A 12,965-nucleotide genomic window follows, 5' to 3' on the forward strand; every position below is an offset into this window, starting at 1 on the left:
GTACAAGCGTGTACTCTAGGTCCCCAACCAGTAGAGCCTTCCTTTTATATCAGGTCCACGACCCCTTCTGTTATAGCAAACATGGACTAGACCATCGACAGTGTGTATGCATAACAGAACTGGTATAGCAGATAGTTATATGTTCCTGAGTTGTTGATCTGTCATCACTTGATGTTTATGTTTCTTACATTGTTGGATTGGCCCCCATAAACGATAACCACAGACAAGACATGTTCATCTTGCTGCTAAAATGTCGAAAAAAATAGAGTACGTTTGATAATATTTTAGATAAATGAAAAGAAAATGAATGTTTGATATCTCAAAGATACTTTCATTCATGATTATCAACACTGTCTACTACCATTAATGTAACTTAAGACTTGATGGATATCTGTCCTTTTTAAGGGCTAAATATATGCTTCACCGAGGAAGTTTAGGATTTTTCTAAGTGTGCAGAAACGCTTTACAGAATTTATACAAGGAGACAACTGTCTCCCTTTATATATTCTGTGAGTCATTTTCTGTAAGTGTAGCGCTTCTCTGAAGTTTATGCTTACTCTCCCTCTTGGTTTCCTCCTCCTTCGGTCCACCCAACAAACCCCGTGCCCCCTTCCCCGTTGTCTCCAGTTTTTTCCATTTTATTGATTTAGCATATAATATGTTCTGTCATACTTACAGATAAGTGTGTTCAAGATTATACACTCCAATGTGTAATGTAAATTGATGGCTCAGTGCTTACATTAACTTTATCGCACTCCATTTTTTATCAGGATTTTTTTGGTATATTGTTTGGAGAGAATCGAAATCTTTACTTCACTAACATGAAGTCCCCGAATTTCAACCTCGAGTCTGAAGATGAATCTGAAGTCAGTAGCCAAGTGGCTTCCAATGTCTCTACCCAAGAAATTCCTCCTGCTCATTCCAAGGAAACCAATGCCACTTTGTCCAGCCTTACAGATCCCGTCAGCCTACAGAACGACTCAATGCCCGTTACTCTTGACCTGACACTTGGTTTCAACAGCAGTGATGCTGAGTTGAACTGTACAAGCCAAACTAGTGGTGGTGAAGTAACGCCTCATCCTCCGGCTGTATCCAGAGTCTTCTCATGTAACTACTGTCGGCGAAAATTTTACAGCTCGCAGGCGCTGGGAGGACATCAGAATGCGCACAAGAGAGAGAGAACGCTTGCAAAACGGGCTATGCGGATGGGCATGCTATCCGATCGATATGCCAGTTTGGCATCTCTACCTCTTCATGGATCGGCATTTCGATCTCTAGGAATCGAATCACATGGTTCCATGCATCAACAAGTTGTACAACAAGAGAGGCCTTTACATGGAGTAAGAGGTGGAGCAAGGTTTAATCACGGTTATTACGGGTTGCCACTATATATGGAGGATGATGAAGTAGAAATGTATTGGCCTGGAAGCTTTCGACAAATTGAGGGACATAATGGCAATAATCTGGGGATTCATTCAGGACAAAATTCCAACATAAATATTGTAGCAATGGTTCCACCTCCTCCTAGGACAGATTCCTCCTTGCCTGATCTAAATTTAAAATTATAAATTTATAACAAGATTTCTTATTCTAGTTTCTGTGTCATTTTCTTTAAACTTGTGACTTCAATTATATGTCAAATTGTACAGGGAGATTGAGTATTAGAGATGAACGTCGGATCCTGATTTTCCCTCTACTTTTGACATTTTTTCCAAGTTTATATCCCCCAGTTCATGTATGACTTGATGATGCAATGGATATTAGATTTGCAGTTTGGAATAAAATTGATTCTGATTAGTTCCATTGGAATAACAAAAATAGATAATACAATGTTTTAACTTTCTGTCCTGGAAATAAAATTGAGCTCTCAAGTTTTCATACTCTGAACAGACAGAGGCTGATTAATTTCTGGGCTGCAAATTGCCTAATGGGGATTCCAATGGAAAAAATGATGAAATACTGCTGAAGATTCATTAGTTCACAAGTATAATTCTTCGTACCTTTGTAGTTGAATCACTCCGTCACAATCTGATGTAACTTTCATCTCCATAAAGTCAATTTCCAAGCCATATCTCAAGTCTTAAATCTGCCACTGTTACCCAGGAGTGTCATTGAATATTGATGATATCACTGTAACAATTTTTTTTTTTTTTCTCAAATCGACCTCTGTGAAAAAAATAAAGAAAATGAAGGGAAAAATGTTGAAAAATCAAATCGACCCCAGTTACTTGGCACTAATTCGAACATTTTTGTATTTTTTAAAATTTTTTCAAGTGTTTTCTTTCATTGTTCCTGCTGTTTATCTTTCAATCTTTTTATGCGAACTTCGAGATATGATAAATTGATACCAGTTGATCTAAAATCAAATGTAATTTTCATCGTGATGAAGACTATATATCGAATAAGAATATAACTTTTTCATTTCATCTTCTTCAGTTTCTTTTTTCACAGAGATCGATTTGGGAAAAAAATATATTATTACTACTTAATAACCGAACTTAAAATTATATCTCAATAGTCACTAAACATTGTCAAGTGTTATTACTTCATAACTGAGCTAAAAAATGTATCTCAATGGTCACTAAATTATGTATCGTGTTACCAATCCATCATTTAAGTCAATACCGTTTATCGAATTTAACGGATTTTTTCACTTGAGTGATGGATGGGTAACAGAGTGTGTATCTCCGTGACCATTGAGATATGTTTTTGAGTTTAGTTATAAAGTAGTACCACTTAGCGAAGTTCCGTAACCAATTGAAATATATTTTTAAGTTTAGTTATTAAGTAGTAATATAAGACAGAGCTTACATGAATGGTTATTGAATTTTGCAAGAACCTGCTTGACCAATGCATATGTCCTCTATTGTCTTCAAATCTTCCAAAGGAGATTAAAATTTTGAAACTTTTAAGGACATTGCTAAGCACGACTTGGCCGATCTCTAAGCCTCAAGAAACTTTAGATTTTTCAACATGAACCTGCCTAACATTTCCTGGTTGAATTTTGAACCTCCAAGAACACATGAAATCTTCAAATACAAGTATACAACCTTATATAAGTCTAAACAGATTTAACTAAATCTTTGTTGGTAACATTAGCTTACCATCGTTGAAAGTAAAATTGAACAAAGATAAATGAGCTCACAAATGCAAATAATAGCTCTAGTCAGTGTTTGTCTCACTAGAGTTTGAGAGCTTCTTGTAGACATAAAAATAATAATAATAATAAAATAAAATGGATTTGATCGATTTAAATCATTAGCCCAAGCCCAAAGGCCCCTACCAAATTTTAAATAAATAAACAAACAAAATAAATAAAATCATAATTACTCAATTATCTCTTTTAATTAGATGTAATTGAGTAATTATCAAAATTAGCACGATTTCTCCTCTATAAATAGGACCAATGGTCCATAAGACAGGGACACAGAAAGCAAGCAAGAAAGAAAGCAGAGAACGACATGAAGTGTTGAAGAAATCCCAATGTGAAAGAAGGAAAGAAATTCTGTCAAGTCTAAGTTCGGTGAACCCCAAGAATATTAAAATCTTCTTCAAATCAAACAGGTTCACGCCAAATCCAAGAAGATCAAAGTCTTCTTCAAATCAAATCAAATTCAAGTCCAAGTTCAAGTCCAAGCCTCAAGATTCAAATTCCAAACAAGTCAAATATCGACAAATCAAAATTTCAACAAATTATTGAAGACCAGGATTTAAGCCACGTGGCCTCTCGTCTTCAAATATTCAGATCATTAATCAGAGGATTTTGCGATTTTACAATTACAAGAAGGTCAACATCACTTGTATTTATCAAAATACAATTTGCAACGATTTCTGTATTTTAATACACGATTTCGTCGTACAAATTTCTTGGCACGCCCAATGGGACCTTCTTGTCCTCTCATCTTTTGATCTCAAAATCTTCAAATTTCAACTATTACATCAGCAATAGCAGGCGAAAAGGCGAAACAAACTATGACTCATCTTGAAGAGACACTTGTTGAACTCTTCCATGTGACAAAGGCCCAAACAAAAATTGAGAAAACTCAACTGATCACACCACCGAAGAAGTTCTCCCACAAAAGCAAAGTGAAACTTGCTTTCAAAAAGCCAAATTGTCATTCGACAGAAAAAACCATAAGTTCAGCGAAAAATTTTCATTCGGGCTCCATTTCCGATGGTAGATCTTTGTCTGGATCCCTTCATACCACTTTTCAGCAAAAGTGGGAAGATGATGTCTCATCTGAAGAATCTCTTGAGCCAGTGATGGTCACAGAAACGGCATCGGGCTCAAATGACCGAATTCAACAAATGACTTTAGCGATTGAAAAATTAACAAAGTCATTGGAAGACAAAAATGCACAGATAGCACTCACACATAGGCTAGAGTCGTAAAATCTATCGACTAAAGAAGATCAGGAAAATTCAGGATCTTCCAAGGCCCAAGAGTTAGAAGTCCAAGAGTGCCAACAAAAGCAAGATATGCATGATCGGATAGTTGTTCAAAACGTGTTGCGTGACACCAATCAACTCTCTGTTGGCTCTCTGTCCGTCCAACAACTTCAACATATGATTGCAGACACCATTCGTGCCCAGTATGGTGGTTCATTACAATCTTCACTGGTGTATGCCAAGTCCTATTTTCACGGGGTGCTTTTCTTCTTGGCATAGAAAGGGACACCGTGCGGTAGTAGTCTGCTCCGCTAGACTACCTTCCGCCTTTTCTCGATCACGTAGGGACGAAAGAAAATTTGATTACAACTTTGTAGAAAGCTTACAATAGAGAATTTGAATACATTGAAAGTAAATTGAATATTGATTGATGAAAACTGAACATTACAATTGATGAAAGCAGAAAATTACAATTGCTGGTGTAGGGGGCAGACACCAGTGAGCTTGAAAGATTTTTGAATGACTAATACCCCATATAATAGCATTCTGAACAAAAACTCAAGTGACGGGAGTAGACATTTAAAAGACGAGGAATCATACTAAACGTTTACCAATATTAGAGCTATTTTACAACTGAAATAACTATTACATTGAAAAAAATTACAACTCAAACTTGAATTAATATTTACAATGTGCGGCCAAAGTTGGGCAAACTACGGCTGCGATAGTGTCAAGGGGCTAAGTAAAGCTGCGGTCCTTAACATTCTCCCCCATTTGTTTTGGCGACGTCCTCGGTGCCATCAATGCATGATACGCTTCAATTAATGATTTGAAGGCCCCGAGATCTTTTTCTCTTTCCCAAGTATTCTCCTCGCTGCTGCATCCCATCCATTTGACCAAGTACTCCTGATGATCTTTTCTAGAAGTTCGAGTGATTCGATGGTCAAGAATAGCTTCAGCAACCTTCTTTCCAGCTTTCTTCAGTTCAAATACAGGTCGCTTTGGCTCATTTCTAGATGCGTCCTCCTTATCCGCAAAGTATGGCTTCAACACACTAACATGAAGGACCTTGTGGATTTTACACCATGAAGGGAGTTCAACTCTGTATGCAACTCTTCCAATCCTCTCCACAATGGGTAATGGTCCAATGTATTTTGGTGACAATCTTGAGTCCTTCCCTCTTGTTGGTTTGTAAACATTTCTGTCGGGAAGCTTAACCATTACCAGATCTCCAACATTGAATTCAATAAAACGGCGCTTTAGATTTGCAGCCTTTTTATACCGTTTTTGAGCTTTTTCAAGATAACTCCGAGCAATTTCAATATTTCATTTCCACTATTGAGAAAATCTCTTTGCTTGAGGGGACTTGGTACTTCGTTCGATATCCACTGTATGAGGGAGTAGCGGTTGCTGGCCAGTAACAATCTCAAAAGGACTCTTATTGGTGGAAGAGCTCTTTTGCGCATTGAAGCAAATTTGGGCCGCATCCAAAAGTTTTACCCAATTTTTCTGCGAAGTAGAGATAAAGTGCCGAAGATATTCTTCTAGCATAGAATTGAAGCGCTCCATTTGTCCGTCAGATTGTGGGTGAAAACTAGAACTCATGCTCAAAGTTGAACCAAGAAGTTTAAACAACTCAGTCCAAAATATGCCAATGAAACGAGGATCTCGATCACTGACGATGTCCTTAAGCAGCCCCCAGTATTTGACAATATGTTTGAAGAAGAGTTGAGCTGTCTCTTCCGCAGATACGTACTTAGGCGCTGCAATGAAAGTTGCATATTTTGATAGACGGTCCACCACGACAATGATAGTGCCAAAATCCTCAACTTTTGGCAACCCAATAATGTAGTCCATCGATACACTTTCGAATGACCAGTTGGAACTGAAAGGGGCTTCAGCAAGCCCGCCTTTTTCTGATAATCTGCTTTATCTTGCTGATAAATAAGACAAGTTTTTACATATGTTGCAATGTCGTCCCGCATTTGAGGCCAGTAGTATGCACGTTGTAGTAGTGCACAAGTGCGTTCTTCTCCGGGATGCCCCGCCCAAATTGTGTCATGGCATTCCGTAATTAGTGATTTCCTCAGATCTCCGCCCTTAGGAACATATAGGCGGTCTCCCTTTTTCTTCACTAGTTTCCCATCTAGCCAGAACTGTCGAATTTTACCGTGCTTGATAAGGTCAACCAAATATTAGGTAGCCGGGTCCTTCTCCATAAGTGCCCGAATTTGGTCTCTAGTGTTCGTGGAGATTGCGCTCCTTGAAAGAGCAGCTACAGAGCAGATGGTAGCTAAATCAGCCCGTCGACTAAGAGCATCAGCAACATGATTACTAGAGCCGGGACGATACTCTAACATAAAATTGAACTCTGAAAGGAATTCCTGCCAACGAGCCTGTTTGCTCGATAGTTTTGGTTGGGACATAAAATGACTAACTGCAGTGTTATTTGTCTTCACAATAAATGGAGACCCAAGCAGATAGTGACGCCATCCTCTGAGACAATGGACTACTGCTAACAATTCCTTTTCATGTGCCGAGTAACGAAGTTTTGTCTGGTTTAACTTACGGCTCTCATATGCTACTGGATGTCCGTCTTACATGAGGACTCCACCAAGGGCAAAATCTGAAGCATCTGTATGAACTTCAAATGGTTTAGCCATATCCGGTAAGGCTAAAATCGGGTTCGTCCACATGGTCTTCTTCAACCTTTCAAAAGCAGCTTGGCATTGGGATGACCAATCCCAATCCTTATCCTTCTTTGTCAATTCAGTAAGGGGCAGTGCAATTTCTGAGTAGCCTTTCACAAATCTTTGATAGTAATTGCATAACCCAAGAAATGAACGTACATCATGTACAGTTTTTGGTGGTTGCCAATCTTTGATGGCTGTAACCTTCTTCGAATCCATGCGAATTTTACCTTGTTCAATGATGTGACCCAAGAAACTAATAGATGTCTGAGCAAATGAACATTTAGACGGCTTAGCATAAAGTTCATTCTCCCGTAGCCGATTAAAAACTTGCCTCACATGCTGGACATGTTCCTCCAATGTCTCGCTATAGATTACTATGTCATCCAAGTATACCACGACAAAATAATTTAAGAACCCGTGAAGTACCTGATTCATCATAGTACGAAATGTTGCTGGAGCATTTGTCAAACCAAAAGGCATCACCTTAAATTCAAAGGCTCCATATCTGGTTACCACCGTAGTCTTTGCTTCGTCTCCCTCCTTGATTAGAACTTGCCAGTATTCGAACCTAAGATCAATTTTTGTGTAATACTTCGCCCGACTCAGTCGATCGAAGCAATCTGCAACCAGTGGGATAGGATAGCTATTCTTTACAGTAATCTTGTTCAAGGCTCGATAGTCACAGCACATTCTAAGAGAACCATTAGTCTTTTTCTGAAACAATACAGGAGCTCCGTATGGTGACTTCACAGGCACAATGATTCCACTCTCCAACATTTTCCCCAACTGCTTCCTAAGCTCTTCAAGCTCAAGCTGAGACATACGGTATGGTGCCCTGGCGGGAGCTTTAGCGCCTGGAATAAGTTCGATCTCATGATCAATCATCCTTCTTGGTGGTAATTTCTTTGGTAATTCTTCCGGCATGATGTCCTCAAATTCCAGAATAAGCCTTTTAACGGGTTTTGGAATAGGACCATTCGCCTCTTCGACCTCCTCTAATCGAAGAGTGCACAAAAAAGAGGGTTCATTTCTCTTGAAACCTTTACTAAATTGCATGGCTGAGATACTCTTCTCGCCCATCCTCCCAACCTGTGTAGGGATGACACACGGCTTATTACCCATCATGATTAACGAATCGGAATATGGCAATACTGTTGTCTTAGTATCCCGAAGAAATTCCAATCCTAGAATAAGCTTGAAATCATCCATCTGAACTGCAGATAAATTTGTCCTTCCCTCGAAAGGACCTGCTTTGATTAACACCAATTTCGCCACTCCATCTATTGGTTGAGCAGTGGAGTTGGTTGCTTTGACTTTTCCACTACCCTTTTCTAGAACCAGTCCGAGCCGCTCTACTTCTGTACATACAAGGTAGTTGTGGGTAGCACCAGTATCCACCATAGCCCTGATTGGCTTCCCACTGATTTTTACATCAATGAATATTAAGCCTTTGGCCATACAAATACGAGCCTTCGCTTCTTCCATCTTTACCTCTTTCAATGGGACATCATCCTTTTTAGCAACCCGATGCGATAGTGTGTTACACCGATGTGAAAATGCCCCAACTACTTCCTCATCCTCTTCAGAGTCAGTCTCATTATGACAATTAGCCTACGGGACCTCTTGTTTTAAACTTGGCCCGCCATTTGCTAACTATGCATTCACCATCCGCTTCTGAGGACACTTCGACACCCGATGAGGTCCTTCACATAAAAAGCACTTCAATTTGGGAGTGGCATCAGTTCGGCCCTCCGTTGCTTTTCCTTTGTTCCAGTTGTTACTATTACTGCCGTTAAAATTTCCCTGACAGCTGTTATGATAGTTTCCCTGAAAGCCATGGGTGCTTTGATAGGCTCCTTCTCTATTCTGAGAGTAACGCTCTCCCCCATTTGGGTTCGAGCTGGGTCTGTAAGATCTGTTACTACCTCCAATTGCTTGATTACTCCCCGAAGGTCGATCTTTTCTAGATTCTATTTGGTAGTCGCTCAAGCATTCAGCGGCTCCCATGACCGTGCTTAAATCAGTAACCTTCTATCTTTGAAATTCCGTGTGTGTCCACGGTTTCAACCTTTCCATAAAGGTGAAGAGCTTATCCTTTTTTGACATATCTCGAATATTTAGCATATGCCCTGAGAAGGATTTCTCATACTCCCTGATAGAGCTCGTGTGTTTCAGGTCTCGAAGAGCCCGTCGAGCCTGATACTCGACATTTTTCGGGAAAAACTGCGATTTGATCACTTCCTTGAGGAGATCCCAAGAATCAATTCGAATCTTGTGGGCCTGAATGTCCGCATATTTGGTTCGCCACCATAGTTTTTCATCTCCACCCAGATACATGGTAGCTGTGGTTACCTTTCTAGCTTCATCTTCGATCGAAGCTGCTAGAAAGTACTGTTCCATATCAAACAAGAAGTTTTCGACTTCTTTTGCATTACGTGTCCCTCCGTAGGTACACGGTTCAGGAATTCTGAGGTTAGGAGCATACTCGGGTGCGGGAGCTTGCCCATTGCCCACCGCACGTTGGAGTACTCACAATTGAGCTCTCAACGCTTCCATTTCATCCTGCAGATCAGGAATGATTGCAGCAGCTTCTGTCATTGCAGCGCAAACTCTTTGACTTTCATCCAATTGGATGTGTAATCAACGAATCTCAGATTCGACCATCTCGACTTTTTCCTCGAGACCTTCCATAGCATAGCACAACCTAGTAGTTGTCTCATCACGTGTATCCACGCGCTGTTTCGTAGTACCCTTCTTTTGAGGCTCTACCACTTCAGTGGTGTGTGATGTAATTGGATCCATAGCTTTCTGATCAAGGGTCGTGAGCCGCAGCTCTGATACCAACTTTTACGGGGTGCCTTTCTTCTTGGCACAGAAAGGGACACCGTGAGGCAGTAGTCTGCTCCGCTAGACTACCTTCTACCTTTTCTCGATCACGTCGGGACGAAAGAAAATTTGATTACAATTTTGTAGAAAGCTTACAATAGAGAATTTGAATATATTGAAAGTAAATTGAACATTGATTGATGAAAACTGAACATTACAATTGATAAAAGCAGAAAATTACAATTACTGGTGCAGGGGGCGGACACCAGTGAGCTTGAAAGATTTTTGAATGACTAATACCCCCTATAATAGCATTCTGAACAAAAACCCAAGTGACGGGAGTAGACATTTAAAAGACGAGGAATTATACTAAACGTTTACCAATATCAGAGCTATTTTACAACTGAAATAACTATTACAATGAAAAGAAAATTACAACTCAAACTTGAATTAATATTTACAATGTGCGGCCGAAGTTGGGCAAACTGCGGCTGCGATAGTGTCAAGGGCCTAAATAAAACTGCGGTCCTTGACACCTATAGTCGTCGAATCGACAAAATAAAGATGTCACTCGGTTATCAACCACCAAAATTTCAGTGTTTTGATGGAAAAGGCAATCAAAAGCAACATGTTGCCCACTTTATTGAGACTTGTAACAATGCAAGTGCTTACAATGACACTATGGTGAAGCAGTTCGTACGCTCCCTCAAAGGTTCTGCATTTGAATGGTGCACGAACTTACTGGCAGGGTCAATTGACAGTTGGGATTAGCTTGAGCGAGAGTTTGTAACACGCTTCTACAGCACCCGACAAACTGTCGACCTTCCAGAACTTGCTCGAACAAAACAAAACAATGAAGAACCCGTTGTGGAGTACATTGAGCGCTGGAGGAACCTCGTGCTTAATTGCAAAGAATGAATAAGCGAAGCATCTTCCATCGACATGTGTGTACAGGGCATGCATTGGGCATTACTCTATAATCTCCAAGCAAATATGCCTCACTCATTCGAAGAATTGGCGACACGTGCTCATGACTTGGAGCTCTAAATTGCAAGGCATGGGAGTTACTTACCACGTGATCCACGTGATAAGAAAGGTCCTAAGAAAGAGATAAGGAAAGAGGCCAAGGTAAGTAAGTCCAAAGAAGCTATGACGATTTCTACTGCTCCTGCAAAGATATCCTTCCAGGGGTCAAGCTAGAACCCAAAACCAAAGCCAGAATTCAGACCTAATAGAGGACAAGTCCAAGGTAGAGGTCATGTGACTCTAAAAGAACTTGAAGGAAAGGAGTACCTATTCTCAGATTCTGAAGTTTCCGAAATTTTGGATCAACTCCTTGAACAGAAGATAATTGAACTTCCGGTAACAAAAAGACCTGAGGAAGCTGGTAAGATCGATCATCCTAAATAATGTAAATTTCACAGAATCATTAGCCACCCAGTGGAAAAATGCTTCGTCTTGAAAGATCTCATTATTCATCTGGACAAAGAAAATAAGATCAGACTTGAAACCGGAGAGAATCCAACAGCCATCTGCTCGATGGTTGCGTTTGGATCATTTGATCCAATTCTCATTGCAGAGAAGAAACAAACGTTCTTTGGTATACGCGATGCCTGTAAATCCTCAGTTAAGAAGTTTGGGTCTCAACTTCCGAAAGGATCCATCCCAGTGAAGTTTGAGAAAGACGGAGAAATCACTATCAGTTACGTCTATCCAGGGATGGATGGACCAAATGCACCCAATCGTCCAACCTTTTATGAAATTATGATAGGCGGCTTGGATGTTTGGGATTTTGACTCAGAATCTGAAGACGAGATTGGTGACGGCTGGTCCACCTTCATAAAGAAGAAAGAGAAATACCGAATGCCAAACAAAATAGGTAAAATATTACATTCTGCACCTCTTGCAGGAACAAAGCTGGAGGGATTGGGAACAAAAATTCAACCCAATAAAGAGAAAACATTAGAAGAAGATCATGGGACATGGACACTTGTGAAAAGACGTCGTCGAAAGGCTCCACAACTCCCAAGTTCTAATGTTTGTGACAAGAAATCAAGACCAAAGAACAACCGAGGAAAAAAGCCTGAAGCCAAGCCAAGAATACCTACTAAGTCAACCGGGAGAGAAGCAACTCCACGTATTCTTCCTAGACTACCAACCCTGGGTGATTATTTTCCCAAGGCTTTCTTTGATAAAGAATATTTCACCTCCAATGTAATCAGTGTCGAGGAGAAAAATGAAATGAAGAACGCATCAAGGTAGACTTCAAAACAAAAGAAAACTATCTCACATCTTAACAATATTCCTACCAATATGAGTTTGCAGAGTCTCTCAGTCTTCCTTTCGATGATCGAATGACTTTGATCGCAGCTTTAATCAATCCAGAAGAATACAAAGGAAAAGTTCTAAAACATATTGGACCCGCAACTCCTCAGGACTGTATGACCACCATAACATTTGATGATGAAGATTTACAATTGGGTTCTTGTCCACATAATAGGCCACTGTATGTCAGCGGTTATATTCGAGGATACAAGATAAATCGCATAATGATCAATTGTGGATCTGCTATGAATATTATGCCGATTAAAATAATGAAGAAGATTGGGATTAATATTGGTGATCTGTCCAGAAGCACAATCATGATTCAAGGATTCAATTAGAAAGGTCAGCGAGCCATTGGCATGATTCGCTTGAAGCTACAAATAGGAGAGTTAATCTCCTCAACTCTCTTCCATGTCATTGACGCTAAAACATCATATGAGTCACTCCTTGGACGTGTTTGGCTACATGAAACTGGAGTGTTACCTTCCAGCACCAATGCTTCAACTATAGTCGAGATGAAGAAGTTAAATGTGTGGTAGTTGAGTCTAAACCATTCATTGAAGAAGAATCCCATTCTGTTGACGCCAAATTCTACATGGAAGATGAAGAGTGCAATTCTGCAGGGTTAACAATGTCTGGATTCAAAATCTAAGAATATGCAAATGATCATGATACGTCTAGTGCTGTTCAATCTCATCAATTTATCAAAGGCAAGTCAAAATTTACATCCGA

The 12,965-nt window shown here is 39.9% G+C and overlaps 1 protein-coding gene across 1 annotated transcript in view; it reads left to right on the top strand.

The window, feature by feature from the left end:
* The window catches only part of LOC111399206 (zinc finger protein 4-like), a 14,905-nt gene extending 13,121 nt beyond the window's left edge, over nucleotides 1-1,784 (top strand). The window contains exon 2 of the mRNA XM_023026476.1: nucleotides 771-1,784. Coding sequence (XP_022882244.1) covers nucleotides 822-1,568 — 747 coding nt within the window. The 5' untranslated portion in view covers nucleotides 771-821 and the 3' untranslated portion in view covers nucleotides 1,569-1,784. The remainder of the gene's footprint in view (nucleotides 1-770) is intronic.
* Nucleotides 1,785-12,965: the final 11,181 nt, after the last annotated feature.

Source organism: Olea europaea, chromosome 1, assembly GCF_002742605.1.
Source record: "Olea europaea var. sylvestris chromosome 1, O_europaea_v1, whole genome shotgun sequence".
NCBI lineage: Eukaryota > Viridiplantae > Streptophyta > Magnoliopsida > Lamiales > Oleaceae > Olea > Olea europaea.